At 63.3% G+C, this 27505-nt stretch overlaps 6 protein-coding genes across 6 annotated transcripts; all 6 read left to right on the top strand.

Moving 5' to 3' along the window:
* Positions 1-319: 319 nt before the first annotated feature.
* Positions 320-8251, top strand: LMXM_13_0810 (conserved hypothetical protein; the record flags this gene model as incomplete). Its single annotated transcript, XM_003873233.1, has 1 exon — positions 320-8251. One exon carries the CDS (start codon positions 320-322, stop codon positions 8249-8251), a length of 7932 nt encoding a protein of 2643 aa, XP_003873282.1.
* Positions 8252-10708: 2457 nt separating this feature from the next.
* On the top strand, positions 10709-11383 carry LMXM_13_0800 (conserved hypothetical protein; the record flags this gene model as incomplete). Its single annotated transcript, XM_003873232.1, has 1 exon — positions 10709-11383. The coding sequence occupies one exon, from the start codon at positions 10709-10711 to the stop codon at positions 11381-11383; it is 675 nt and encodes a 224-aa protein (XP_003873281.1).
* Positions 11384-12161: 778 nt separating this feature from the next.
* On the top strand, positions 12162-14201 carry LMXM_13_0790 (conserved hypothetical protein; the record flags this gene model as incomplete). The annotated part of the gene is made up of 1 exon (XM_003873231.1): positions 12162-14201. The coding sequence occupies one exon, from the start codon at positions 12162-12164 to the stop codon at positions 14199-14201; it is 2040 nt and encodes a 679-aa protein (XP_003873280.1).
* A 718-nt stretch (positions 14202-14919) lies between these two features.
* On the top strand, positions 14920-16662 carry LMXM_13_0780 (putative protein kinase; the record flags this gene model as incomplete). The annotated part of the gene is made up of 1 exon (XM_003873230.1): positions 14920-16662. One exon carries the CDS (start codon positions 14920-14922, stop codon positions 16660-16662), a length of 1743 nt encoding a protein of 580 aa, XP_003873279.1.
* Positions 16663-18339: 1677 nt separating this feature from the next.
* Positions 18340-19998, top strand: LMXM_13_0770 (conserved hypothetical protein; the record flags this gene model as incomplete). Its single annotated transcript, XM_003873229.1, has 1 exon — positions 18340-19998. The coding sequence occupies one exon, from the start codon at positions 18340-18342 to the stop codon at positions 19996-19998; it is 1659 nt and encodes a 552-aa protein (XP_003873278.1).
* Positions 19999-20887: 889 nt separating this feature from the next.
* LMXM_13_0760 (conserved hypothetical protein) lies at positions 20888-27031 on the top strand (the record flags this gene model as incomplete). Its single annotated transcript, XM_003873228.1, has 1 exon — positions 20888-27031. One exon carries the CDS (start codon positions 20888-20890, stop codon positions 27029-27031), a length of 6144 nt encoding a protein of 2047 aa, XP_003873277.1.
* Between the last annotated feature and the right edge of the window lie 474 nt (positions 27032-27505).

Here is a 27505-nt window from a genome sequence, read left to right as displayed (position 1 = left end):
GGTCGCTCGGCTCGGTTGGTCTTCGTCTTTCCTGGTGTAGGACGGTGCAGGCGTGCGTGTAGGCTTTCTTCCCCTCCCTGCTCTCTTGCCTTCCCTCCACCCCCCCCCACCCCTCATCCTCCCCGCGCTGTCATCTCTCGCCTCCTCTGGTGGGTGTCGACTCTTCCCTCTTGACTAGTTCGTTGTCCTTCTGGAGGAGGAGGTGGGCGTCTTCGCGGCAGAAGTGACGGCTTTGCATCGACTCGCGCGTGTGTGTGTGTGTAGTGTGTGTGTGTGTCCGAAGAGGCCTCTCCTCCCCTCCCCCTTTGTACCACACGTCATGAAGCGCAACGGGCACGCAGCCTCACCGGCGCCGCGCAGCTTCGACGAGCTGAAGTCCACTCGGTTAGCCGGAAGCAAGCAAGGGGGCAGCTCCGTCACTGTCTGCGGCAAGGAGGCTTCTTCTACGCTTCCCCTCGTCCTGGACACTGATAGCGGCCGTGGCGACAACCTCTTACACGGCTCGGATCAGACGCCATGTGACGCCGCGGCAGGCGGCTCCTCTATTGTAGCGAACAACACACCACGTGTAACCAAGAACAGCCCAACATATCCCAGAAATGAGCAGCAGCCGCTTCTACCGCCGCACGGACGAAGCAGAGGAAACTGTGGCGTGTCTGGCAAGTCTCAAGAGCCCTCCGTCCTCCTTTTCGAATCCCCAGTCAGCGTGCGCGATGGTGGTGCCCAACGGACCTTGCAGCACCACACCACCGCCAGCGATAATGACGACGCCCGGTACCCCCAAGCGGAACTCTCCGCATCATCGCCGCACAGCAACGCTGGCGTGCCCGCGTCTGTCTTGTCACCCTCAGTCGCTGCCGTCGCCGCCGGCGCCAGAGCCGCTGGCGCCGCGGTGCCGTTCCTGTTCTCGCTGAAGCTGCCCCCCGCCACGGTCACGCACCTCGGCGTCGGGCGGGCGAGTGGCGCTGGCGTGGGCCAGTCCTGCGATAGCCTCAGCGAATCCGTGAACTCGGCGTGCGGCGTTTCCTTACTGCATGGCCGCAATCGAATCACAGGCATGGGGGAGGCCGCCGCCAGCTCCGGGCACAGCTCTCCCTTGAGAGTCGAGGAGACGACAGGGACTGGCGTCGACAGCGAGCACCACAGCCAGCATCGCTGTCTTCAGCGCGGTTTAGGTGAAGGGAACACGAATGCGGCCGTGACGACGCCCTTTCTGCGCGATGCGGAGCCGCTGCCAGCATCTGAGGCGTGGGCACGCAACCGCCTGCCCTCCGGCACCCACATTCGTCGGCGTCCGCGCTCCGTCGTGCGGCAGCACACCGGTGCAGCGGGGACTGCCTCCATCGGAAATGGTACCTCGTCCATGATGATGCTGGGAGACATCGAATCAGCATCCTCCACGTATGGGCAACTGGATGGCTCCGTCAGTGGCAGCAACGCACTGGCGACATCATACATGCGCCACCGCGGGGCGGCAGCGGCTTTTGTGGGCGGAAGCGCTAGCCGCGGTGGCGTAGTCAACCGTGTCGGCACTGGCCGAACACGCGATGTGTTGCCACAAGGCACTCGCTCAGGCACTGTCACCGGTGGGGCAGTGGCAGCAGGCTACCGGCGCCGCGCAGATCCGTCGCCGGCGCCGTCACGCCCGCCGCGGTCGCGGAGGACACGGGCAGGGGCCTCATCAAGCAACTTTGCCGGGACCCCAAGCAGCGCTACGGTGGGCGGACCGACTTTCTCACTCTCCTCCCCGACGCAGTTCGGCTTGCGTGCCGGTCATCAGACTAGCATTGTTCTCCAGGCACCGAAGCGGATTCTATCGGAGCAGTCCTCCCCAGGAGCCTCGTCGCCACTTAACTTCAGCCTCGAGCGTGGCTCTTTCTTCCTCACAGGTGACAAGGACAGCCTTGCTGCCTCCTCCAACGCCGCGGCGAACCATCAGCACCCCATCGCCAGCAGCTACACGAGTAACCGCAGCGATCGAAGTGGCGCGCACAGCGCGGGAAGGCGTGTAGTGGCAGCTAGCACGAAGCCTCCGTCAGGGCGGCGGCAAGGCTCGCTGGGGCGCGTGCTGGCGCCGGTGCAGCACAGCGCTGGTGCTAGTCACGTGGAAGACCACGGCGCCTCATCACCATGGCAGGACTACGCGAAGCTGGCCACCACGTACATGAAGCTCTGTGTGGAGGTAGGCGATGAGCCGAACATGGACTGGGTCGCCGGTCTGTCCCTCATGAAGGGAGGAGAGCGCCAGCACGATATGCTGCCGCCGCCCACGACGCTCAGCTCCGCCGACGCGAAGGAGTGCACCACCAACCACTCCCAGAGGGTGCCAAGCGCTCTCAACGGCAGCCTGGCGGTATCAGGGCATTTTCTGCGCTCTGGTCCTCAGCAGCAACAGCAGCACACCCCTCGTGGTGGAGTACGACCACGCATCGCCACAGGGGCGGCGGCGTCATCGCTATCCGCCACCACGGCAGCTGTGGAAACCCCCACGCGGCCGCCGGCCTCGTCCGTGTCGCAGCGGGCCAGCACGCCCGCAGGGAGGCGAACAAAGTCTCCTGCTGCGCGGCACGGCGCATCGAGCGCGAGCTCACCGTCAACGCTGCCAAAGCGCAGCGGCAGTGTTGGTCGCATCACCTCCGTCAACCGCCCTAGCATCTTCGGCTCGTCAACGCAGCAGCTGCAGCACACGACCACCGTTGGCGAAAGCATCCCTCACGCACATGGGGGCAGCTCTACCGCGTTTACTTCATCGGCGGCGGGGGTCGAGACGGCCATGGCGGATGTGTACGCGCAGCAGGTGGCGAAGTACTGTGCCGAGCACCTGCAGCCCTTCGCGGACAACATGAAGTCGCTTCAAGAGCAGCGTGCAGCCGTGGCCTTGGCGCTGCAGACATTTTTGCGAGTTGCCCACACCTCGCTCTCGGCGTCTGCAGCGGCAGAGAAAAGCGGTGGTGAGGAGGCGGGGCGGCGCACCGTCGTGTCCGTGCGCGGACAGCACCACAGTGGACACAGCAACCGTGGGCTCGGCAGCGGCAAGGGCGGCGGCGCCATGACCAGCACCAGCAACTCCAGTACGAGCACTACCCCACGCAAGCCAAGCATCTCACGGAACAGCACGGCGTCATCGCTGACCAACACGGCGACGTCCACGACGGCGGGGCACATGAGCAGACGCGCCTCCGCGGCGGCAGCAGCAGCGGCCAAAGCCGCCTCTCTCTCAGACGCTCTTCAGACGCTGCAGACGGGCGTCGTCACGCTGCTGAACACGCTCAGCGACGGCGTCGCCCTCGCCCAGGTGCCAGCGAACAATGTTTTATCGTCGCCTAAGAGTGTCGGCGGAGGCAGCGCACCCCTCGGCTTGCAAGCGACGCACATGGCGTCCGGCACGATTACCAACCTCATCCCTTGCACCGTCTTTCACCCAGACGAGAGCACCAGCGGCCGCGTCGATAACGCGGCGCCTCCGACGGCGCAAACCGGGTCGCCGGTGTTGACGGCGTCTGCCGGCATGGCGGAAAATCTCCTTCCATCTCCGGCGCTCACCCTCCCTGGTGCGGGAGGCATGCACACGAGCCAGGCCCAGACCAGCGCCGTCGGCTCTTCGACAGCGGTGGCGGCGGCAGCAGCGCGTGTTGACCCCGCGGTGTCGACCTGTGCTGCCCCTTCTCGCTTTGTAGAGTTTGTGCGTGCGCAGAGGCGAGAGGTCGCGGGGCAGCTCGACGAGCTGTGCGATGCCGTCCGTCACGCCCTCGGCTCACCGGTGACGACCCCAGAAGCTGCCGTTGGGCAGCGGCCGACGGTGAACAGTGCTGGGGGTGCCGCGGCGACGCCGGTGGTATTGCTTGAGGCGTCGAACATGCTGAGCACGCCGTTCTTTGTGCCGCCCAAGTGTCTGAACAGCCTTGCCATCGCCATGGCAGGGCGGAGCAGCGACAACGCAGCCGCAGAGAAGGGCGCGGCGGTGATCACCGATGTCGACGCTATCGTCACAAGCCCGACCCTTGACACCGCTCTCAAGTTTCCCAATGTCGTCGTCTTTCCGAAGTCCGCAAGCAGCGCCTCGTGGAATAAACTGAAGTCCTCGAAGCTCAGCAGCAGCGGCGGCGGGAGCATGACGGGCCGCTCCTCGGTGAGCAGCACCCCGCGCGCGCGCGTCAACGGGATGGCTATGCCGTACGCGCCGCTCTTCACCTTTTCCATGGCAGCAGACGATGACGAGGTGGGCGATGTTGGTGTGGGAGAAGATCTGCAAGCGCACTCCACCAGCGGGCGCAGCACGGAGGGCACTGCGGGCAACGCATATGTTTCCATGGATTGGTATCTGCTCCGCTGCGTGCAACCCAGCGCAGCAGCAGGGGCAGGCGCAGCAGCGGCAGCGGCGGCGGCGGCGTACTCGCCCCGACTGGGCATGGAGCGGGAGCACATAAGTCGTTGGCAAAACTCCACCTTCAACTGGAGCACGACAGAACTATCCAGCTCCTTAGGAAGCACCTATGGTGGCGGCGCGGCCACGGGGAATGTGAGGACCAAGCGCACGACGGCCAAGACCGGTAGCAAGCGATCCGCAAGTGTCGGTGCGGGCAAGTCAGGTCGCACCGGCGGGGGCGGTGGTGGGGGTGGCATCTACCAGTCTCGCCCAGCGCTCTCCACGTCGCAGAAGGCACCATCGACGGCTGCACCGGCCGGGCCAAGCAAACCTCGCAAAAAGCTCTCCGCCGCGTCGCTGACGCAGCAAGAGCCAGCTCAGCAGGAGAAGAGCGAGCACCTGCAGCTGCAGCAGCAACTTGTCAAAGCCTGGACGCTATGGACGGCGCTGCAGCCCCTCGTCGAAAATCGGGATGATGTCGCCGGCGCGGGTGCCGAAGAGCCGCCGTCATACTTGCCACAGCCGTCCTCGGCCTCAGCGAGTGTAAACGCGCCGGCCGTGGTCGGCGGGAGCCTTCGCGATTGCCCCCTAACGGAGGAGGACGATACCTCCACGCCACCAATGATGTCAACGCCAACGGCAGCAGCGACGCCTGTCGCGGTCACAGCGAGCCCCACACAGGAGGAGGCAACGCCAGACAGCGGGGACGGGCCGATTGCCGCGCCCCAGCTACCATTGGAGGCAGACGACGAGGAGCCCGCTCCCGTCGTGAACCCCCTGCAGAGCCCGCCACCGCCGCCACCGCTCGGCACCCTTCATTCACTCAGCAGCCACAACGATGGCGGCCACTTGCGCTTCGAGGAGCACAAGGAGGATGATGACGTGCCGTGCCATGAGTGCAGTTTCGTACCTGTGCGCGTTGCGGACAGCATACCGAGCCTGTCGAGCCTCCAAGGTGTGCCGCGCCGGCTGAACATGGACGACACAGCCCTCCTCACCCACAGCGACGGCGACTCAAATCACGTCCTGAGCGCGAAGTCCAGCGCGGCCACGTTTCTGTACTCCTCCATGGAGATGCCGCAGCGCACAGCCCCTCCGCAGAGCTCAGTCTCCGGTGTGGACGATGAGTCGTCACGGAGCGCGAGCGCCATCGCGCCCACCCGCGCTGCAGCGACAGACACACACATGGCAGCGGCGTGCAGGATCGCCGTGTGGTGGGCCGTCTTGCGCGACCGCCTTCACGCCGTTGCGCAGCGTCGCAAGGCACACCTGATGGAGAATGCTACGCAGCGGGAAAAGGTGCTGGCAGCGCGGCGCAACGCGTTCGTGCGGTTGTGGGTGTGTCGCTGGCGGCTGCGACGGTACATGGAAGCGCGAAAGCTTCCGCAGCAGGCCTCCGCTCCAGTGGCGCCCACCGCGGCGGGGGCGACAGAGGATGACGACTCGGAAAAGACGCGCCGGACCGCACCTGGGAAGGACAAAACACCCGCCTCCACCACGACAACAGTCGTGTCCGCGTCGCGTGAGCGCTTCCAGCGGGCGAAGGAGCAACGAAAGGCAGCCTTGGCGTCCGCCACCACCGTCACGCCGAGCATGGCACGGCTGCCGGCGTCCTCTTCTAGCAGCAGCGGCGGCGCAAAGGACGCCGCCTTGTCCGTCCCTATCCGTGTTCCGCCATTGCCACTCGCCGCCAGCGGCATCTCTACCTTTGCCATACGTGACTATCACGGGGAGAGCAGCAGCTTCACCGTCTCGGCGATGCACCGACTCCTGAACGCGCCGCCCTCGCTGCTGTACGCAACGTGCATGGTGGCGCTGCGCTACCCTACCAATGCGCCCATGGCGTACCTCGACAACAGCGGCGCCGGCAGCAGCGCAGCGAAACATTGCCTCAACGGCAGCGAGGAGCGCCAGAAGAGTGAGGCGCCCCCGGCGATGGATGAGCGCTGTGGTGGGATGGCCGGCAGCGATCCGCTCGAGCGCTGGCGCCGATCGTGGCAGACGATGCGTGGCAGCAGTGTCGCCCACCCGCTCAGTGGGAGTGATTGCAACGACGATGACGGTGCTGGTGGCCGACTCACGGCGCAGCAGCGACGCTGGATCGAAACGGGTCTGCTCTACATCCGCTTTCATCACCTGCGTCAGTACGTGTGTGGCAAGTACGAGGCGCTCATCCCCGCCAGTGGCGGGCGCGGCCTCGTCGATGAAGTTCTCAGCAGCTCCAGCGCTCGCTACAGTCCGTCCTCGCTCGACGCCACCCTCAACTCGGCGACGCGCTCGTACCGCGGCAGCGCTGGCGCAGCAGTGAAAACAGCGTTGCCTGTGCCCCTGACGATGCGCTACGAGAGTATCGTTGACCCGAACGAGCTGCAGCACGCCAAGCCGGTCGTGAAGCCATTCCACCGTCCGTTTGAACAGTGGGGCATGGCGTACAGCCTGACGTCGCGCGTGTTCTGCGCGGCCGCCATCTACGCCTGGCAGCTAATCTTCAGCCACACGCCCTTCGACGACGCGAAGCAGCGAGAGCTGCCGACGCGGGAGGAGCAGCAGGCGAGGCTGGAGCGCGTCGCGGACCGCAACGGCATCATCCTCGACTGCTACGGCATGCGCAGCGAGCGGGAGTGGTTACGTGAGGCGACGAAGGACTTGTCCTTTGTGGGCCAAATTTATCTTCCGAACTACGACCGGGACGACCCGGAGCAGCAGCGGGAGAGCCGCGACAACTATGACTTCGTCAAGAACTTTCTCTTCCAGTGCTTCCCGAGCATCAACAAGCTGATAGACATCCCGGACTACCTTGTCGGGGCAGGCCTCTTCTTTGTGTTGAAGGAGGTGTTCCATTACACAAGGGACTCCCCGTCCACGCAGCGGATGCACGAGGTGCTGCCGCGGCTGGTGGTCGTGGAAGGGCAAGATCACATTGCTGCCGTTACCCCAGCCACCTCCGCCCTGGCGGGCGACGGCGCGGCTGCAGCGCGGGATGCAACGCAGCTCTCGCCAGCTCCCTCGCGTGAGGTGACTCACGATAGCGATGGTGTCAAGGGGCTGTCCGGTTGGCAGCGGGCCGCACTGCAGCGCTACGAGCAGCTACGGCAGCTGCACCACCTCAGCATTGGTATCTTGACGCAGGAAAAGACCACCGTTGCTGTCGGCAGTGGCGCCGGCGCAGGTGGGTCGCAGGACAAGGCGACACGGTCGAAGCAATACCAGCAGCAGAGGCGGTCTCGCTCGCCGGTGACCTGGACGACGTCGATCGGCGGCGCAGCGAAGGACAGTGCGAAGGCAGCAAGCGGCAACGGCGGTGAGGGCAGCAGCGACTTGGCCAACTCCACGAGCACGAAGACCGCGCTGGACGACGCCACCCTGCCCCTTCGTCGCTGCATGGCGAACGGACCCGCTGGGTCGCTAACACCGATGCAGGCGACCCCGGGGTCCGCAGCCCTCGGCTCCTCTCTCCTCACCTCCCCCGCCGCCCTCCGCGATGGGATACTGGAGAAGAGTAAGAGCGGCGCCGGGGAGCGGTGCGCTTCTTCCTCTGCTATCATGGCACCGGCAAGGGACGCCTCCGTGCAGCTGGTGCGGGTTCCGCACCGCCTGTTGAGGCCTTCCGCCGCGGACGTGCAGTTCGTGCGCGACTTTGAGGAGGAGGTGAGCAAGTCGATACACGGCATCACCCGGGCCTGGAGCAGGAACGGTGGCGGAGCATCACTGGACTTGCTCGATGTGCGGGCGGCGTTGGCGGCCGGCGCGGCCCTGCACGATGCGCTCGACATCGCGTACCCGCGTCACTTCCTCGTGAAGCTGAGTGAGACGCTGTCGTTTGAGCTGTTTGGCTTGCAGCTGTCTCTAGCCAACTGTGAGGACCTGGACTCGATGGGGCAATGATGTTGGTAAGTGGGGAAAGGCGGGCAGCAGCTCCTCTACTTCGACGCTGCTCTATCTGTGTGTGTGTGTGTGTGTGGGCGCGCGCGTTACCAGTTTTCTCTTTCCTCCCGCCTCGCTGACTCACGAAGCGGCGATACCGGATGCCGTGCACGCACGCGTACACCCACAAGCGTACGCGCGCGTGCTCTACGCGAGGCCACTCTCATCGCCGACTCCGTCGAGCGCTACGCCGTTGTTGCTCTGTCAGTGGTGTGCAGCTGCGTAGGTATGTGCGAGTCGGCGCATAAAAGCAGCACGTAGGCACCACCACCACGCCTCCCAGCTCTCTACCTCTTGCTTGCTCGTCCCGGTGCATCGTCACGTGTTCCCATGTTATTCTGCTGTATTTCGTCTGTTTTGATTTCTCCCGTGCTACTATGTGTGCGTGTGCATGTACACGCCCTCCTCCCCCCCCCCCTCTCTCTCTCGACCGCGGTGTTCGTGTTTTTTTTTTTTGGTGTCGCTTCGGCTTGATGATGATCATGAACATTTGTTTTTTTGTGGCTGAAGAGGACGACGGCTGCACCCGTCTCCCTGTCACGGCTCCCGAGTTCTCTCTCCACGCCTCCTCTGTCACCACCACCCGCACACCCACACACCCACAAGGTCACGTACGCCGTGCTTGTAATACGAGAGGGATTAAAAAGTGAAAAAGTGTACGCGTGTGTGCATGCGTGTGCGGAAGATGGACGCGGCTGCCCATGTGCGCCTGCGTTCCGGGATGTGGCGGCGCACGGACTGAGAGGGGTGCCCCATCCCCCACCCCCCATGATGCGCCACGGACGTGTGCGAGGCACGCAGACGGGGAAAGGGAGAAGGAAAGGTGAGGGGTCAGCTTTTTCAACGCCGGTCGTGGGTTCATTGGTTTGATGCTTACGGTGCCCATTTGTGTGTAAGCTGGTTACACACTCATGTGCAGACGCACACGCACGCGCACGCCTGCCTCGCTTCGCTCTTTTGCCACTCCTCCTGGCCCCTTCCTTGCGCACAGTCGATCCGGTGCTGTGTGTGCGTGCGTGTGTGTAGAGAGGGGAGGGGGAGGAGGGATGAAAGGGGGAGGGAGGAGAGGGCGGTAAGAACACGGAGCGACAGCGGGCGCGCACGTAGCGTGTTCCACGCTCCCCCGCACACACGCACATCGCAGCCCTCGGAGACATGCGATGCGGAACACAGTTTGCCTATGTGCCTATATCCCGGCCTCTTTCCCCTCCCTTGGGCTCTCTCACGCTCACGTCATGTGCTGTTATCTACTCCTCATCCTCCCTCCCCTCCCCTCGCCCGCCCGCCCGCCTGCCTCCTCCATATGGTGATCACCTTCGCCGCAGCAGTGGGGTGCTCCAGTGGCTTCTTCAAGCTACGCATGTGGTAAGACAACAAACCAAAAACGGACAACCACTACGCTCTAGCATACGTACCTCCTCCTCCCTTCCCCCTTCCCTCGCGCACTCATCACTTGCGTCATCGGCCTCCGCAGCTGCGGTGACATCCCCCCGCTGCCAAACCCTCCCCCCCCCCTCCTCTCGCCCTCCGTCTCCCTCACTCTAATTACCCTAGACAACCTCTTTGATTTATTTCGTTGTTCTTCTCGTTACGTGCCCATTGTTGAAGATCAGGTCGTGATCTGTAGCCGCCCAACCACCACCCAACCACCACCACCACCACCACCCGCCATCCCCTCAAGCACTCCCTCGGTGCGTCTTTCCTTGCTTGTCATCGGTTGTCCGTCCCCGATATCTGTCCCGGTGTGCTCTGCTGACCTTTGGCACTTGCTTCGTTGTACCTCCCCCCTCCCCCCACACACACCTCCCTTCCTCTTGGTCGTACCCTCTTCACTAGAATTTTTCGTTTACGTTCCTCCTTCGAGCATCAACTTGCTGCCCACCACCCATCTCGTCCGCGAGTTGTCGTCCACGCTCTCTCTCTCTCTCTCTCTCTGCCACGGCACTTGTCGAAGGGTGTATATTCCATAGGAGGAAGTGTGAGCACACACACACACACACACGCACTACGCACTACGCACTACGCACGCCTCTCTCGTCTTGTTCGCCCCCCCCCTCTTTTGTTCTTTCGTCTGTGGTGTACGTCATCGCCCTCCCTCACCCGTCCCTCCCTCCCTCTCCCTCTCTCTCTCGCTCGCCATCACCACTGCTCTACGTCTGCGTGCGTGTGACCGTCTGTCCTTTCCATCCGACAAAATCCTCCGCCACCGTTTGTTTTACGCCCACGCCTCAGTGTTTTTGGTTAGTTGTTGTTGTTCGTTCAATCCTATCCTCCTCCTCCCTCTGGCTGATTTTAACGACTTCTCCGACACACACACACGCACGATCGGCGTCCTCTTTCTCCGACGGCCTATCGCCAGTCTTCGCAGAAGCGGTCTCGCTGCAGCTCCTCTCCCGCTCCACGCACATACAGTGAATAATGCTTCGACGCACCGGTTGCTGCCTGGCCCTCTTCAGCAGCGCAGGGGGATCGGCTCCGCGGTCAAAGCGGCCGCACTCCAGCAGCGACACGGACGCCTCGGCCTCGGCAGCAGCGGCGGCGGCGTCTGGCGTGTATCTTCCATGGACGGCGCGGCCGTGGGCAGTGACGTACCGTGTGCACTACTCGCAGTGGAAATTTGTAGACACGGTGTTTGCGCACCTCGCCACCGTGACTCCCGCCGTGTTGAACGATCGCGCCGAGGAGCAAGGCGTGCGTGACGTTCTGTGTGAGCTGGAGGAGCCAGTGGTAGCGCTGCGACGCCAGCAGGCACGGCAGGCTCGACAGCTGAAGAAGCAGGAGAAGGCATCAGCAGCCAGTGCGACAAGCTCCCCCTCGCAGTTGCTCGCATGTACTTTACAGCACACGGCCACCACCGCTCAAGCGTCCCCCTCCGGCGCAGCACCAAGTGGCATGGCCGCAGACGACGCAGCGGCAGCGGAAACATCGTGCACGCTGGAGTCATTGGCCAGCGGCGCCGATGTGCCGGCGACACACGAGGTAGTTGACAGCAGCACCACGCTACTCGATGTCAGCAAGATGAAGGGCAGTCGGAAGAGCAAGAGGGCCAGTCGAAAATCTGCCACTTCTGCTGTCGTCATCTACGAGCTGTAAGGCGGCTGGCACGGGGTACGGCGTTGTGTAAGGTGCTCCTGTCGCCGTGGTGCCTTCCTTTGTCCTCCTTGCGTCTTAGACTTTGCCCATCATCCACCCCTCCCCCTCTCCGTGTGCGTGTCCGTGTGCGTGTGCCTGTGCGTGTGCGTGTCTCTAGAAGGCAAAGGATTCGGCTCTGCGTCCGATGCCTTGTTGTGGACGTGACGGCTTCGCTTTCGCCTTCTGCGGAGGCTGTCCTTCCATGCAGGGAACGGTGGTGGTGGTGGGACGGTGGTGGTGGTGCCACTCCCCGTCCTCGCTTCCCTCTGCTGCTGGTGTATTGTGCTCCTTGGTTGTTGCCGTTGCCCACTAGCTGTTGTTCTGCCTCGTCGCCGCCAAGCACGTCACATCGCCATGCCCGACGGATGATCCCGCGGGGGCGGTTTGCCTGTCGCCTCTTCGCAAGTTCGAAGCGTGCGCCTAACCGCGTGCAAGTCGCACAGAGAGGGAAGCCGTGAGCGCGCCCCTCCTGATGGCGCGCACGGGCGCCTCCACACACCCTTTTTCCAGCTTCTACCGACAACACCAGGCAGGAAGCGGGAGCGGCGGCTGCGTGCTCGCGCCTCCATGATTATGTGACCTCTCGCTCCCCCTCTCTTTTCCTTTCACATGCGCCTCCGCTGCCCCAATCACTCCCCCTGAAATCCCTACACACGCGAGCACGCGCAACGCGCTAAACACCTTGCTACCGCTGCCTGCCCTCTCCACAAGGATCGCCAACACACGTGCGCGCCACACAATGACCCAGTGCTTCAAGTGCAAGCAGGCCATTGGCACGGTTGTCAGCCGCGATGGGCCGGCGAAGTTGTACTGCCCGGACTGCTTCCTCGCCTACTGTGCTGGTGCGGTGCGCGAGAACGCCTTTCAGCAGTGCCTCGTGCCGAGTGACACACCGCTCGCGGTGGCCGTCTCAGGCGGCCCCAACTCCATGATGCTGCTGCGCGAGCTCGGTCAACTGCGGTACAAGACACAAGACCGAATTCGCCGACAACAGCTGGTGCCGCAGCGGCAGGCGCCCGCTCAGGGCGGGAAGTCGCGCAGTACATCCGCGTCCTCACCGCCCGCCAGGAGCACACCGTTGGCGTCCAGTCTGATACTGCTACCGTTCCACTTGTGTGAAGACGAACTCGTCCTTCCGCCGCCGCTATCCTCATCCTCTCCTTCGCCGTCGTCGCTGCACGCGATGAGTGCCCGGCACGAGGCGATCAACCAGGTGCGGTCGACAATGGAGGAGCAGTTCGCCACGCTGCGCAAGTACGTGCAGCAGCAGCCACCGCGGTGGGTCTACCACGGCGAAGTCCCGTGCGGGCACAAGAAGTCGAAGAAGAAGCAGAAGGACCTCACAGCGGCAGTGAGGACGGGCGCTGCCCGTGCGGGTGGTGCCAACGTCGCCACACCGGAGCCGTCTCACGGTGGTGGTGATGGTGGTAGTGGTTCGACTGCAGCACCGTCGCCACAGCCACTGCAGCAGCATGACGCGGAAGCGAGTGGTGAGGCGTCCGCAGCAACCGCGTGCTTGTTCGACGACTCGGAGATGCGCCTGTTTCGCTACAGCGATGTTCTTTCGGGGCCCTATCTGAGCGAGCTGCGCTACGCCCTGCACGCCAGCCGGCTGTCGCTGAGCGACCGCGAAGCTCTCTATGCGCGTGTGCGGCAGCACACGCTCTGCCGTGCAGCCCAGCGTGTGTGTCAAGAGCACCGCCAGCGCAAAGTAGCCGCAGCAGCGGCGGCTGGTGTCGTTGGCGGGGTGGCACACGAGGAAGGGATTTGCGAGGACGAGGCGCACCGTTCCGAAGAGGAGCTCTTCGATGATCATGTGTCGTTAGAAGGCGCGAATTCGAAAACAAAGTCCCACCTGCTTCTCGGCAGCAACGCTGCGCGGTGCGCCACGGCGGCACTCGAGGCACTCGTCACGGGTGCCGGTGGCGAAGGCGTCGTGCACGGCGCCGGGTTTCGCGGCTTTACGCACGAGGTCGTTTGCCTTCGGCCGCTGCGCACGATGCTGCCCAAAGAAACAATCATGTACACGCGTCTCTGCGGTATTGCCTGCAGCTACACGCCTGCGCTGTGCACTGGCACCGCCACTCGCTCTATCCACCGCACGCTGGAGCAGTTTGTGCTGACCATGATGACATCGTACCGCACCATGATCTTCAACGTGCTCAACACAGTGCAGCGGCTGGAGGTGCATCCCGCTGCACTGCAGGAGCTCGTGCGTGGGACCGATAATGCCCCTGCCTCTCAAACGCATGTCCATGGCGAAGGCTCAGCAGAGGCGGGAAGTGCGCAGTCGGCCGGAAAGACTACCAGGAAGGCGCTACCAGCTCGAACGGCGCAGCAGAACCGCGATGATCTGCGCCTGGCAGCGCCGCTGCACGTGCACCGAGACCTGCGTGACGTAAGTTCGACAGAAGCGGACATCGATAGCGCCGTCGCTATGTGCTGCGTGTGCGGCTGCACTGCCTCCATCGGCTCATGCTACCGTGGCCAGAACGCGCACCCGGCGGCGCGGCAGTTGGAGATGGTGGCGCTAAGCACCACAAGCGCAATGACGCCGCGCACGAGCGGCCCATCATCATCCACCGTCGTCGGCCACTTTGTCTGCTACGCCTGCCAAGGCCTCGCGGACGCTTGGCCTCCATCAGTCTTTGGGAAAGACAGCACAACGGAGAAGGACGAACCAAGTAATGACAGCACCACCGCCGCTGGAGCGGCGTCGTGCCACGGTGCCATCGCATCCACGGCTGCCGTTTTTCGGCTGTGCACACTTTTTACCTGACAGCTCGCGTGCTCAGGGCTGCGGCGCCCCGTCCCGTCCCGTCTGTGTGTGCACGGGCGACACGCTGGCGGCACCGCGCGCACCCTCCCTCCCTCCCTCTCCCGCATCCTCCAGTTCTCTAAGAGCCGACGACTGGGATAAGACAAAGATATAAACGAAGGGCATCGGAGACCACCCCGCTGTTACACTCACGGCAGGCGCCTACCGCCACCGCCACCTCGAGCGCACTGCCCTGAAGGTGACTCGCCTTGATCAAGACATGCGGTTCAGCCAGGCCCGTGCGGCACTCGGCGGCGCATGACCCGATTCGGCGGCAGGACGGCTCGTCCCATGACGACCAGGCGTGAGCGGCAGTGCCGCCGAGGCGGGTGATCTGTGGCGGTGTGGTTGTGCATGCGTGTGCGTTTTTTTGCTGGCGTGTTCGCGGGTGGAATACGGGCGCGTTGGACCGCTAAAGCAATCCTTTCCGCTCATCTCTGCTGGGCTACTTGCACACACTTTCAGTCGCGCCTCCGCCTGCGCGTCTGCTGAGGCGCATCCTGTTCTCTCAGCTACCCTCGACCGCCTTCCCCTCTTCTCCCCTCTCCCCCTCCCCCTCTCACTATACCGGTGCCCTGTGAAGGCAAGTGGCGAAGCAACCGTATTGCATGTAGAGGGCGGCTCGTGTCGCGTCAGCACAGTACATCTAGCACACGCACATAAACCTTTAGTCGACCTCATGGCGCAGCCACTGCCCATGTCCACTATCCTGCGGCACCCGCTCGCCTCGAAGCGGTGCATGATGATATTCCATCAGAACGGCGAGGAGACGATGGAACTGTTCGAGCTGCTCTCCCGCTACGAGGCGGTCGGGCCAATCGGTCAGGGCAGCTACGGCTATGTCTGCTCAGCCCGTGATAACGATCTTGTAGAGAGGTTCCAGGCAAAGCCGCCAGAGGAGTACGAGGACGCCTCGCTCAGGCCGGAGGAGCGGGAGGAGATTTACGACACGAACACCCTCGTCGCTGTGAAGAAACTGCGTCAGCTTTTCGAAAACAACCAGCCGCGCATGTGGCTGTGCGCCACGCGGGAGATTCAGCTCATGATGGCGTTCCAGCACGACAACGTCATGTCGGCGACGGACTTTTTCATTCCCCTCGGTGGGGTGGAGATGATGACGTATGACGCCATCCTGCAGCTGCAGCACACCTTCGACGGCGTCTACGTGGTTATGAAAAAGATGGACTACACGTTGCGCGAGGTGCTCGACTCCACCATCGTGACGGCGGCGGAGCTGGCGCCGGGGTACGAGATGTGGCTGCGACGTATGAAGCTGTTGATGGCCAGCGGCGGCAAGGTGAACGCAGATGTCAGTAGCACCCCGTCCCCTGTGCCGGCGTCGCGCCTGAACGCAAAGGCAGGGGCGCAAGATGAGGACCAGGCAGCAGCAGCAGCAGCAGCGCCAATGAACGATCACGGCGCCCCCGTGGCCAAGACTTCCACCGATGGCGGTGTCGAGGGGAAGGGTGGTGGTGGAGGCGACGACGCTGATGGCGCCCCTGTGTGTTGCCCACTGACGACGGTCTCCCTCCACTCCCTCACCCGCGACTACCGCAAGTTTATTCTGTACCAAATATTCCGCGGTGTCGGCTACCTTCATATGTGCCCGGTAATTCACCGCGATCTGAAGCCGGAGAACATCATGCTCGACCGCAGCTACGGCACCCGTATCACGGACTTCGGCCAGGGCCGCGATGTCGGGCTCAACGCGACAACCGACTACGTGCAGACAGTGCTGGACAACTGCACCCAGTGGTACGCTGCGCCGGAGACGCTGACAGTCGCCATCAATAGCCCGATGGGCTTCATCGACCACGACAGCTTCCACGGCGTCGATGTCTGGTCCATCGGGTGCATTGCAGCCGAAATGCTGATTGGCCGCCCACTCTTTTACACCACCTCAATGGGCGGGAAGTCCCAGCTGCTGAGCATTTTCCGCGTGCTGGGCGAGCCGTCAGCGAGCGCCATCGCGTCTATCGCCGAGTACCGCGACAAGGAGACAAGGGAGCTGTTCATGAGCTCTGTCAAGAAACTGGTGAAGACAGCGCCACCGTCAAGCACCATCACGCCGACGCTCGCGGAGCTCCTGCGGAGCCCTTACGGCGACGAGGACGAGGATGAGGTGAGTCTCATCATCGACTGCCTGCGCTGGGACCCGCGGGAGCGCATCACGATCCAGGCAGCGCTGCAAAACCCGTTCTTCACAAAGGATGGGTACGACCCAGTGATCGATCCCGAAGACACGGCCAAGCGCGTGCCCTCGGTGCGACCCGAGGACATATCGGAGCCGGTGAGCGGGCGGGCGTTCTTGTGGAACCTCTTCCTCGAGCGTCATCCGGAGGTGAAGGAGCTGTGGAACTCCCTCGTGGCCAAGCACGAGGAAGAGGAGCTGGAGGTGAAGAAAACGGCGGCAGATACCTAAGTAGGGAGGAGGGGGATCATCGGGCCCATAAAGCAGCACACACACACACACAGGTGGTAGCGAGAGGAGCAAAGTCCTTGTTCAGGCCGCGTCTTGCCGCACACGCACGCATGTAGATAGGTTTGTGTGTGTGTGTGTGTGTGTGTGTATCGGGGAGGTGTCTTCCGATGGGCAGTGAAGAAGCTAAAATTCCTGAGTCGAAGAGAAACGAGAAAGAAGATTAGGGGCGGGTGGGCGGTGGCACTTGATACACGTACGCACTACCCCACATCCCACCTTCGCTCTGAACTCTTGCTCTCTCCCTCGCTCTACTGCCGAGTCACCGCCGCCACCACCCGCCGCGCCACAGCTCTCGGTCTCACCTATCCGCGTTGTCGAGCCGGCGCTCTATATGGCCATAAACCTACATATATATGTACGTACGTACGTGTACGCGTGTTGTGAAGAATCGCGTCTGCCATCCTGTACGTGCGTGTGGGTTCGGGCGTGTATTTTTTGGGCGTTGTTGTTGGCGGCAGGGGGGTCGCCTGCATGGGCGGAGAACCCGGAGGGGGAGGGCGGAGGGGGGGTATATATATATATACGTAACATGCTGCTCTTTTATACAATCTCTCCCCCTCTCCCTCCCTTTAATTTGGGCTTGTTCGGTGGACGTCGAGCGTCTGCGCCTGAATCGGGGGTGTAGGTAAGTATGTGGTTCTCCCGTACATGGCGTGGCATGCGTGGGCGTGTGTCTGTGTGCATGTCTGTCTGTGTGTGTGTGTGTGTGTGTGTTGTGTGTGTGAGCACGAACATGTGCCACGCAGTGGCACATACACGAATGCGTGCGTGTCTCTCTCGATGTAGCCCTCCCTCCTCCCCCCTCTGCGACGTCGCCGTCACGTGTGTGTGTGTGTGTGTTGTTCATTTGTGTTTTTCCTCTCTTAGCCCGCAATCTCCTCCGCCTCCTCCCTCCCTCCCTCCGTGATGTCACACACGCTAACGCGAATCGAAATACGTGCATCGCCCAACGATATTGCCCCATCGCCCAACGAAATCGGACCAGAGAGGCATCGCCGGCCCTCACCGTATTTTCGTTCTGCGCAACTTGTGTCTGCCGCTACGCGTGGTTGCTTTCCTGTTCCTCTTCCAAGGTGTCGATTCCCCGGTCGCGACGGCGCCACCCCATCCAAGGAGCCTCACCGCTGCCATCAGTAGCGGATACATCGCTCTAACCTCCCCACATCGTAGGTGCTTGACCCCGTCACACCACCCGAAGTGGCTCGGCATTTGGCAAGGCTGGGTGTGTGTGTGTGGGTGTGTGGGTGGGTACTGGGCCCTGAGATACGACGCACGGAAAGGTGTGTCCTCCCTGCCATCAGGGATTGTGCGTAAGGATGATTACCCGGGTGCATCAGGGATACCTCAAGTGTCAGTGAGAGCGCTAAGCTGCTGTCAGTGTTGCCCACCCACCCCACCCCTCCTCGGCCCCCACCACCATTCTCGGTGCGTTCCATCATCTCGCCCCCTACAGACATCCACCTGCCACAGCGTGTCGCCCGGGAATGAATGCGCTGTTCACAGCAGCGCCTCCAACTCGATCTCCAACCCACCCACCCACCACACACACGCATAAGCATACACACTCACATGTGCACGGCACCTCTCCTTGCGAAGGAACAGAGGGCTGCAGTAGTCATGCTTTGCCGCGACACGCTGTGCGACACGACGCCGGCTGTCCTCGACTTCCTCAACGGCCTCTCCGCTGCGAGTAAGTCGCCCAGCACCGGCGGCGGCGGCGCACCACAAGACGGCCATAACGTGCAGAGCTGCATGCCTATTATGGGTCATGTTTTTCTCACGAGCCTGCTCTGTGTCTCGAGGCTGGCCCGCAGGCGACAGCTTCTCCTGCAAAGTCTCCAGCAGTCAGCCCTGCCGCCGAGAGCGTCTGCGATGCCATCGATGGAAGACGTCACGGTCCAGCCCCGTTCAGCAGCAGCGGCAGAGGCAGGCGATACGGTCTTTGTGCGCCTGGTGCTGTCTCTCCTCGGGCACACGGTGATGAAGCAGGCAACCAAGGCACCATGCACCGCCGCCCCAGGCGACAATGCCTCCCCGCAAGCAGCGCCACTGCCGTGGTGGGCCGCCACCTCCGCTCCAAGTGAGCACGCGCAAGATGTTGTGTATGATGTTCAGTGCGTGGACGACGCAGATGACCGAGTCGGCGACAACGTCGGGCTCAGTGAGGAACATGCGCCCGAGGCGGGTCACACACCCTTCACCGCCAGGACAGGCGCTCATTGCCGTATCGTCTTGCGTTCCCATCCGGTGGTCATATTTTCCCCAGCGATAATGAGTGAGTTAGCGCTGGACGCTGAGCAACGCGCGTCTGTCGCATCGAGGAACGGGTGCCACGGCGGAGCGGCAGGCACCGATAGCAGTGAGGCTGTGGACGCCGAAGCGGTCACTGGCTCGTGCGTTGCGCGTGCCTTGGAAGTATTCGACGCGCGCGTGCGCCACCACGAGGAGGCGTGCCTGCGTCAAATCGCTGAGATAGTAGAGTCGCTGCAGCGGCTTCTGGAGAAGCCCGCCACGGAAGTGAAAAAGCCCGGAGAGCTGGTCAGCACAGGCTTACCTTCTGATAGCGCCAACGGTGACGCCGCTCGGCTTGATGGTTGTGCCTCGCCACTCCACGGGTGGACCGTAGACGTCCCCATCTATGGTGTGGTTGTTTGCATCGAGGACACGCATGCTACCCGGCTGGAGCGCGTACGCCGTCTCACCACACCGCTGCTCCAGGCGGCGACCGGCTGCGGTGACGCGGCAGGCGGGCCTCTCGGCCCTGTAACACAGGTCCTTTCCAAGCTCCACACCTGGTGTGCTGCGTCGACGGCAGCGTCCACCTCGAGTGCGTCCCCGGGCGCTTCTGCGTGCACCCCCGCCCTACGGGCTATCACACGCATGCATGTGACGGAGTTGCGCCAGCTCGTTGAACGTCACCTCCATAAGTCACAGACAGCAGCAGCGCGTCTGCCAGGGCCAGCCTACCCAGCCACCGTGGGTTACGACGCTTCACAGACTTTGGCAGCTCCCGCTTGCGTCGTGCACTGCCAGCTCGGTGTGTCACGCAGCCCAAGCGTGGTGATGCTCTTTTACATGGACATGTTCGCGCCACAGCTGCGTGCGGCTGCCTCGGCAGCAGAGGCGGCCCTCGACATATTTCACGGCCTCCTGAACGCGCTCGTCCAGGCGCGTCATCAAGTACGGCCGAACGTGTGCTTTTCCGCGCAGCTACTCTCGCTCTGGAGACGGTTGATGCAGCTCGACACACCAGCCAGCCCCACGCGAGCCGTGTAGAGGGAGAGAGACCCTCCACCACCACCCAAGCACAGACACACAGAGGCGCAAGGTGCATGTGCACTGATGCAGGCGTTATAGGGGACTCCTCGTCCTTGACCCAACGCATGCGCAACGCCTATGTGCATGTATGTCCGTGTATCTCTGACGTATCCATGTGCGTGCTTGCGTGTGTGTGTATGTGTGTATTACTCACCGGCAGTCCGCGTGCCGCGCCGCGTGTCCGTTGCCGTTTGAAAAGAGAAGACAAAGCAATGAACGGACCACCGTGAGACAAGCCCGACCATTGCTCGGCGTGGCGGGCGTGTCAAGACGCGAACATGCTTGTGCGGCACTGATGTGGGCGCGCGTACCCCCTCATGTGCTTCCCATGTGCGGGAATACGCGTTGACACCTCTCTGTCTGTCTGTCTGTGTGTGTGTGTGTGTACGTGTATATCTTTGCACGCAGGAGGTGAGGGTGCCGCGCGCATCCGTCTACACACAGCTGAGCACAGTCCCCATTTCCTCTCCCGTCCCCCTCCCCTCTCACCTCGTCCTGTTGGGTGGTCACCACCGGCGGTGGTCTCTCTCTCCGTGTGTGTGTGTGTGTGTCGATGCGCATCATGTTTTGCTTTCCGGGATCGCCGGATGCACCTCGCACGCGCTCGAGAACAGCAACAGCAGCAACAACAGCAGTGTCACAACCTGCGGTGCGAGAGTATTAATAGAGCAGACGCAGCAGGCCATTCATTCCACGTGATACACGTGCATCCCTCCAGCGCGCCGAGAGACAGTCAGGAGGGAAGGGGGGTGGCCAGGGCCCGCGTGCGCAGGCTTGCCGCTCGACCCCCGCCACACTTTCACTCGCTCTTGCACCACTTAGGTTTTTCTTCCCGTGCTAGTACGTTATGGCCACGTTAAAGGTGACCGTCCATGAAGCGCGTGACCTCCCGATCATGAACCGGACGACCGGGCTGGCCGACCCGTACGTCGTCGTGAAGCTCGACGACATGGAGCACACTACCGACATTGTCCATCTCACCCGAAACCCCGTCTGGGAGCACGACGTGCGCTTCGACACAGCCGACCTGCTTGTGCTGCAGGAGGACCCGCTGGAGATCCGCGTGTACGACCACGACATCATCAGTCGCGACGACATTGTCGGCATGGTACTGCTGGACTGCAACAGCATCATCTACCGCGCCAACCCGGTGGTGTCAGGGTGGTTCCCGCTGCTAGACTCTGGCGCCGGGCTCCACGGCGACATCCGTCTTACCATCCGCATCAAGTTTCACGCAGCCGAGAACCCACTGGCGCCGGCGCTGCCGGAGCGGTACGTGCGCCGGCTTGACCCCCGCGTCGCGGAGCGTTCGTCGTCGCTGGCGGCCGCCGTACTGGGCGGCAACGGTGGTCACGCCAAACACGCGAACAGCAACTCCCGCATAAACGAAGCCGGCGTCAGCTTCTCCACGGCGACCTCGGCGTCGGGTTTTAACGCAGCGACGACGCAGAGCAGCGGTGTCGCACCCACAGGCAGCAGCGGCAGCCACATGGCAAGCTCTGGGCACCACAGCCCACAAGGCCCCGTCAATGAGCCGTGCAGGACCGCTGCCAGCGCCGTCAACATGAGCAAGAAAAACCTGAGCGTTGACCTTTCGACAGCTGGCGCTGGACACGACCACCATCACCACCGCAAGCACCGATCGACTTCACGGAAGCTGACAAGCGCGCGGCGCTCGTCCAAAGCTCTGTTGCACACCGGCGGCGGCGGCACATTGGAAGTTTGCGCAGACATCCCGTCCCTCTCCGGCGCGAGCTTCAACCTGGCGAACAACAACCTCAGCGCTGCCACCATGAACAGCAGCGCGAACTTCGCGCGCTACGACCAGTCGGTCTTGTTTACCAGCCCATCCGGCGCCACAACATCGGAGGCGGCGGTGGCCATGGCAACCGCTGCGGCAGTGGAAACCCCCGCTATGTCGCTGCCTCTTCCTTCGCCGGCGCTGTTTCCTTTCCTGGTGGAGCAGGACTTGGACCCGCTGCGGGCGGCCCGCGTAGACCACCCGACGCTGGCCGCCGAGGAGGAGGGTATATTCGTGTTTAGCGTCTGGCGGCTCGACCCGGCGGTGTTTCGCGTGGAGTCGACGCACAGCATGATGGAGGAGCTCATCGTCAAGGCCGACCCCGAGCACGTGCGTTTCACAAACCTACGCAGCAGCCGCAGCATCAACGATGCCCGGGTCATTCAGCTCTTCAAGCTCAGCGGCAAGGTGCGACGGCAACTCGCGCGCAAGGTGGTCGAGCTACAGTGCAACGCAGTGCTTGGTTACGTGGAGGAGTTTGACATGGAGCCAAACGGTATTATCGTTCGGGCGTACGGCACGCCGTGCGTGGTGTCGCATGTGAAGTACGTTGACCAGCGCGAGATGGAGGCGCTGCTGCGCGGCAAGTCGCGCTACATCCAGTCGAGCATGATGGCAGCGTATCAGGAAGAGTTCCCCGGTGCGTCGATGGCAGCGGCGCCACCTCGGTCACACAGTCCAGCGCTGCCGTCGTACGCCTTGTCGCCAATCCTGAGCAACGGAGGAGTGAGCGGGAACACCGGCAGCACTTCCACGCCGCCCACCCCATCGGGGCCGACGCAGTCAACGGACCCCATCGCAATGGGCAGCACAGTGCCGACTCCGCCGTTACACCTGTCAACACTCAACGCCTCCTCCGCTCCCATGACCGCACATGATCATCTGCTGCCTCCCTCCACATCCGCCTGCACCTCTCGGCTCGGCACCTTGGCACAGCAGCGACAGTCTGACCAAGCTGTGGCCGTCGTCTCATGGGCAAGTACGCCGCTCTCGAGCATGGAGGCAGTGGCACCGACAGCAGTCCTGTCGCCGCGATCAACGCCAGAGATGTGCGTGAGCGCCATGGCGACAGGCGACGGAGTCGACGGCTCAGGCGTGCCGCCGCCGTCGCTCGACAATGGGGGTGACGTGGCGGGGCTCAGTGCAGTCGCGCCAGCTTCCGCTCTAGCTGGGACGCAGAGTGCTAACTCTACAACGCGCCGCTACTCGCAGACTGCCCTCACCCTCGCCAAAAATGCTCAGTCCTCCTCCCCACCCTTCAGCCGCAGCTTCGTGGCGCCCCCTGTGGACGCCACCATACCCATTCTCCCCGACGCACTCGTGCAGCCGCAGCCGTCTCATGCGAACCTGGTGATGCGGAGCGGCCCGACCGACACCACGGTGGCGACCGTCGCAGCGACCCCACCACCGATGACGAAGGCAGTTATCGCTGCAAGCGGCGCCGCAGCTGGTGGTGGTCCGCCAGCGCGTGTCATTATATCGATGCTCACCGTCAAGGACCTTCCCGCCGGGTCTATCCACCACATCGGCGGCTACATCTGCGCCCGCTCCGTGAAGATTGTCTCGCGCGTGAAGTCGCGGCAGATCATCTCGCAGGAGCGCGATGCGTGGTGGATGGAGCTGCGCGAGGAGCTGCGTGCCAACGCCCGCGCGTTCCACTGCAACACCGTGCTAGGCTATGAAGAGGAGACCCAGTATCACGAAGACGTCGTTCTGCTGTCCCTGTATGGTACGGCGGTGATGCTGGACATGTCCGCCGCATCACTGCGCGCCGGTCCCGAGCACCTCTTTGCCTGGCAGAAGAGGCGCGTCGCGTCCAAGCGCAACTGCGCCCTGCTGCACCTCTACGAAGGATCACGTCGGAAGGGCGGCCTGGGCTTCCTCCCCGGCGAAGTTGGCGATCTTCTCATGCACCACGTCTGCAGCATCTGCCACAACAAGCCCGTTCCGGACGTGCTGCTGGCTGCGTGCACGCTGCCCGTCGAGCTGAACTGCGAGGCGCCACCGCGGCTCGTGCAGGTGGCCGTGTCGAAGCCAAAGGCGAACGTGAAGGGAGTCGAGCTCGCCATGGCAGTGTCGCAGGCACTTCCCTTCATCGAGTTCGCCTTGCACAAGCAGCTTCTCTTTAACCTCCGCCTGCAGCAGCTGAACGCGTGCTTCTCGCTCCGGGTCTCCATCGTGGTCGGACACGACGCCATTGTCGGCATGCTGACAGGGTCGGCCTGTCGCTTGGCAGGCCTGCCCGTGCCGCGGCTGCCTCGTGTGACCGTGGTGGACCCGCAGATCGCGCACAAAGAAAGTGTGGTGAAGCTTCGCGACGTGATCGCGTCACGTCGACGACGCCGCAACACTGCACACGCCAGCAGCAGTCGAAGCACTTCTTCATCTTCGTCCTCCTCGTCCTCCAGCAGCTGTTCGTCGAGGCCCGCCGCTGCAGCGCAGTCGTCGGCGGTGGCGCCAGCGGGGCTGCGCGGTGGTGGGTCCAGAGACGACGTTCGTGGCATCGACTCGGCCGGCACGAAGGCGTTCAGCGCCGCCTTCACCGCTCGCTCTTTATCGACGTCGTCAACATCACACACCGACTCCTCGTCTTCCTCCTCATCTAAGCGGTGCAAGCGGCATCGCCGTCGACGTCGGCGCCATCGTGCGCGCGGCAAGCGTGGGCGGGGCAACCGTGGCTCGTCATCGCCGTTGCGTGGCCCTTCGCGGTCCCCCTCAGCGACAGGCGCGCTTCCGTCACCGATGTCTGGAATCCAGTCGCTGCACAGCAGCCAGAGCGGCGACGCCGCGGCCGCACCGGCCCAGAAGCGGCGTCGACACCGTCGCACGCGACACGCGAGCATGTATGCCTCGGCTGTCCCAGCAGGAGCAGCGGCAGCTGGGGCTACCAGGATAGCTGGCGCCACCTCAAGCACTCCGTCACGAGGGGCCACGTTGCCCAAGTCACGATCGCCTTCTCCCTCTGCTGCGACGTCATCATCGCGCCGGTACAGCTCGTCCCGCTCCTCGTCCAGCAGCAGCAGCAGCAGCCGTACCCTCAGCACATCCCCCTCAAGCGCGTCTTTGCATTCGTGGGTGCTGACGGAGTCGAGTGTGACGGACGAGGACGTTTACGCGCCGGCCGACGAATGGCGCACAACCAGCGGCGGTGTGCGCACCAAGGCACGCGACTACGTGGTCAAGATCGACGATGTCGAGGAGGCGGACATGATGCTGGGCATGGTGGACGCGACGAACTTCGAGGATGGGGTGCTGCTTACGCTGCCGTACGTGCCGGACAGCGCGAACGCCTTCGACTGGCAGGAACGCATCGTGCTGTATCGGCGCTACTCGCGTGCGTCGACCTTGCCCTTCGGCGGCGGCGGCGGCGGCACCGGGGGGGCCGCGCTGATGGGCAGTGTCAACACGAGCGGCGGTCTTACTGCCTACGGTGCTACGCGGAACAGAAGTGTGCTTGGAGCCAGCGTGATGGGCAGCAGTGGTGTTTACCAAAGCTTCAGTGACCCTGCATCCGCGGCAGCCGGTGGAAGAGACGGCATGAACGCCGGCGGGGGTACCGCCGCAGCCGGTCGCATGGCGCTCACAACGCGGCTTCTCAACGAGTACTGCGCGGACGCCAAGCGCGCCTTTGTACATCGGGCATGTCGTATGGCGATGCGCACCGGGCAGCCGCTGCGGCTGCGTGTTGTGAACTTGCGAGTGGGGATGATGTTTGTGCCGAACAGCGCCGACCTGCAGCTGCGACTCGAGGGCTGTGTGATGGTGGCCAGCAGTGCTGGCGCGCGGCAGCTTCGCCAGCTCGAGGATCGCGCCTTTCGCGTGTGCATGCATTACACGATGGAGTCCCTGTCGGGACTGCGGCAATACCAGCAGCAGCAACAGCAGTATCCGAGTCAGGCCAGCCAGAGCAACCACGGCGGCGGTTCCGCAGCGGGGCAGCGCACCGCTGGTGCGACTCCCATCATGACCGCCAACGCTGTCCCCTCTGGCAAGGCCACGCCTTACCTTCGGTGGAAACCGAATACGCCCATTCTTTCCCCTCCAATGGTGGATGCCGCGAGCAACAACCTCGTCACCACCTCGTTGGGCGGGCCCGCAGCCGCTTCAGCGGCAGCAGCAGTGCAGACGGTGACGTCGCAGAACCCGGCGTTGCCGTCGATGCCGCAGCCACTTGCGGCATATGCGGTGAACTCTATGTGCGGCATGCTAGCGATGAGTTCCGCGCTGGCGACAGTTGACTCGGGACCGGCGTACATGGAGGCGCGGCGCCTGTTCACCACCAGTAACGCACCCTTCTCCATGCCGTACGTGCAGGACATCACAGTGCCACCGCCACGCGTGTGGAGCGGCGTCGCCACAGCCGTGTCGGAAGACACCGCCGCCCCGGTGCGTCACACCTCAACCTACGCCGAGTACCGTGACAGCCGTGGCTCGCTCACAAACTCGCTGACGCGGCGCTGGAACGCCTTTGTTCGGGCAACCGGGCAGTCCATCAAGAGCCTCGTCGACCACGCCACCGGCCGTGGCACAGGAGATCGCCGAATGCAGCAGCAGCGGCGGCAGTGGTTATCCTCATCCATTGTGTCGGATGCCTCGGTGAGGGCGGGTGAGGAAAACGGCAGGTCGCTCATGTCCGTTGGTGGCACGGCTGGTGGCCCATCCTCCATGACTGCCGCTGCCCGCGACGCCAACTACTGCAACCCCGCAGCGCGCCTGCCGAAGGATATATCGCAGCTACAGATGTTCATCCCTGTAGTGCTCTTTACCCCGCTCGACTACGTTGCCGGCCGCTCCATCGTCCGTTACCTCGGCCGCCTCTCGCAGCACTTCATCCGCGAAGACTACGACACCGACACCGGCGACGACCTCAACATGTTCTTCCAGCGTGCGGAGACGGAGATCGTGTGCGTGGTGCAGGCCCTTGTGCGGCTGATGGGTGGCAACGCGCTTCTGAAGCATCGCATCGTGTATCACGAGATCTGCGACTCGGATGGATCCGGCAGAGCTTTCTTGTTCGCGACTGTTACGGGTGATGTAGTGCAGGTGAGCGATACCGTGTACTGGGGGAAGCACGCGCAGCAGCAGCGGCAGCAGAGGGACGTCAGCGCGCGAAAGAACGAGAAGGATGTCGCCACCGGCGACTTCTCCGACGACGGTGACAGCGACGGCGCCGGCAGCCGGAAAGAATGAGCGCCTCTGTGCCGGTGGTGTCGGTAGCAAGAGGGACACACACACACACACACACACGTGCCACGCAGCCGTCCACGACACAGTCGACGCCGCTCCTCTGCCTCCTCCCACGCCAATGCCCCGTGGTGAGTAGCGCCCCGGCTGCTCCGTGTGGGGGCACGTGCGTCTGTGCAGGGGAGGGGGGTGCCGGAAAAACATTTATCTACCGCCGCTGTCCAGTCGACTGGAGGGGCAAGCGTGTGAAGGTGCGTGATCAGGTTTTCTTGATTCCCCTGTTGCCCATTCTCTCTCTCTCCCTGATGGCATGTGCAAGTACATGCATCTGTCTGTGTGTGTGTGTGCAGTGAAAAGATACCCAAGAGTGCGAAGACGGGAATGTGGCCAACCTGCATCCTGCGCGCGTCTCTCTGTCTGCCTATCCCGGTCTGTGCGTCGGTGGTGGTGGTGCGCCGGACACGTGCGGGTCGACCTCGC

Source organism: Leishmania mexicana, chromosome 13, assembly GCF_000234665.1.
Source record: "Leishmania mexicana MHOM/GT/2001/U1103 complete genome, chromosome 13".
NCBI classification, from domain to species: Eukaryota; Euglenozoa; class Kinetoplastea; order Trypanosomatida; family Trypanosomatidae; genus Leishmania; species Leishmania mexicana.
Note: the sequence above shows the minus strand (reverse complement) of the source record. Positions and strands in the feature narration are given on the sequence as shown.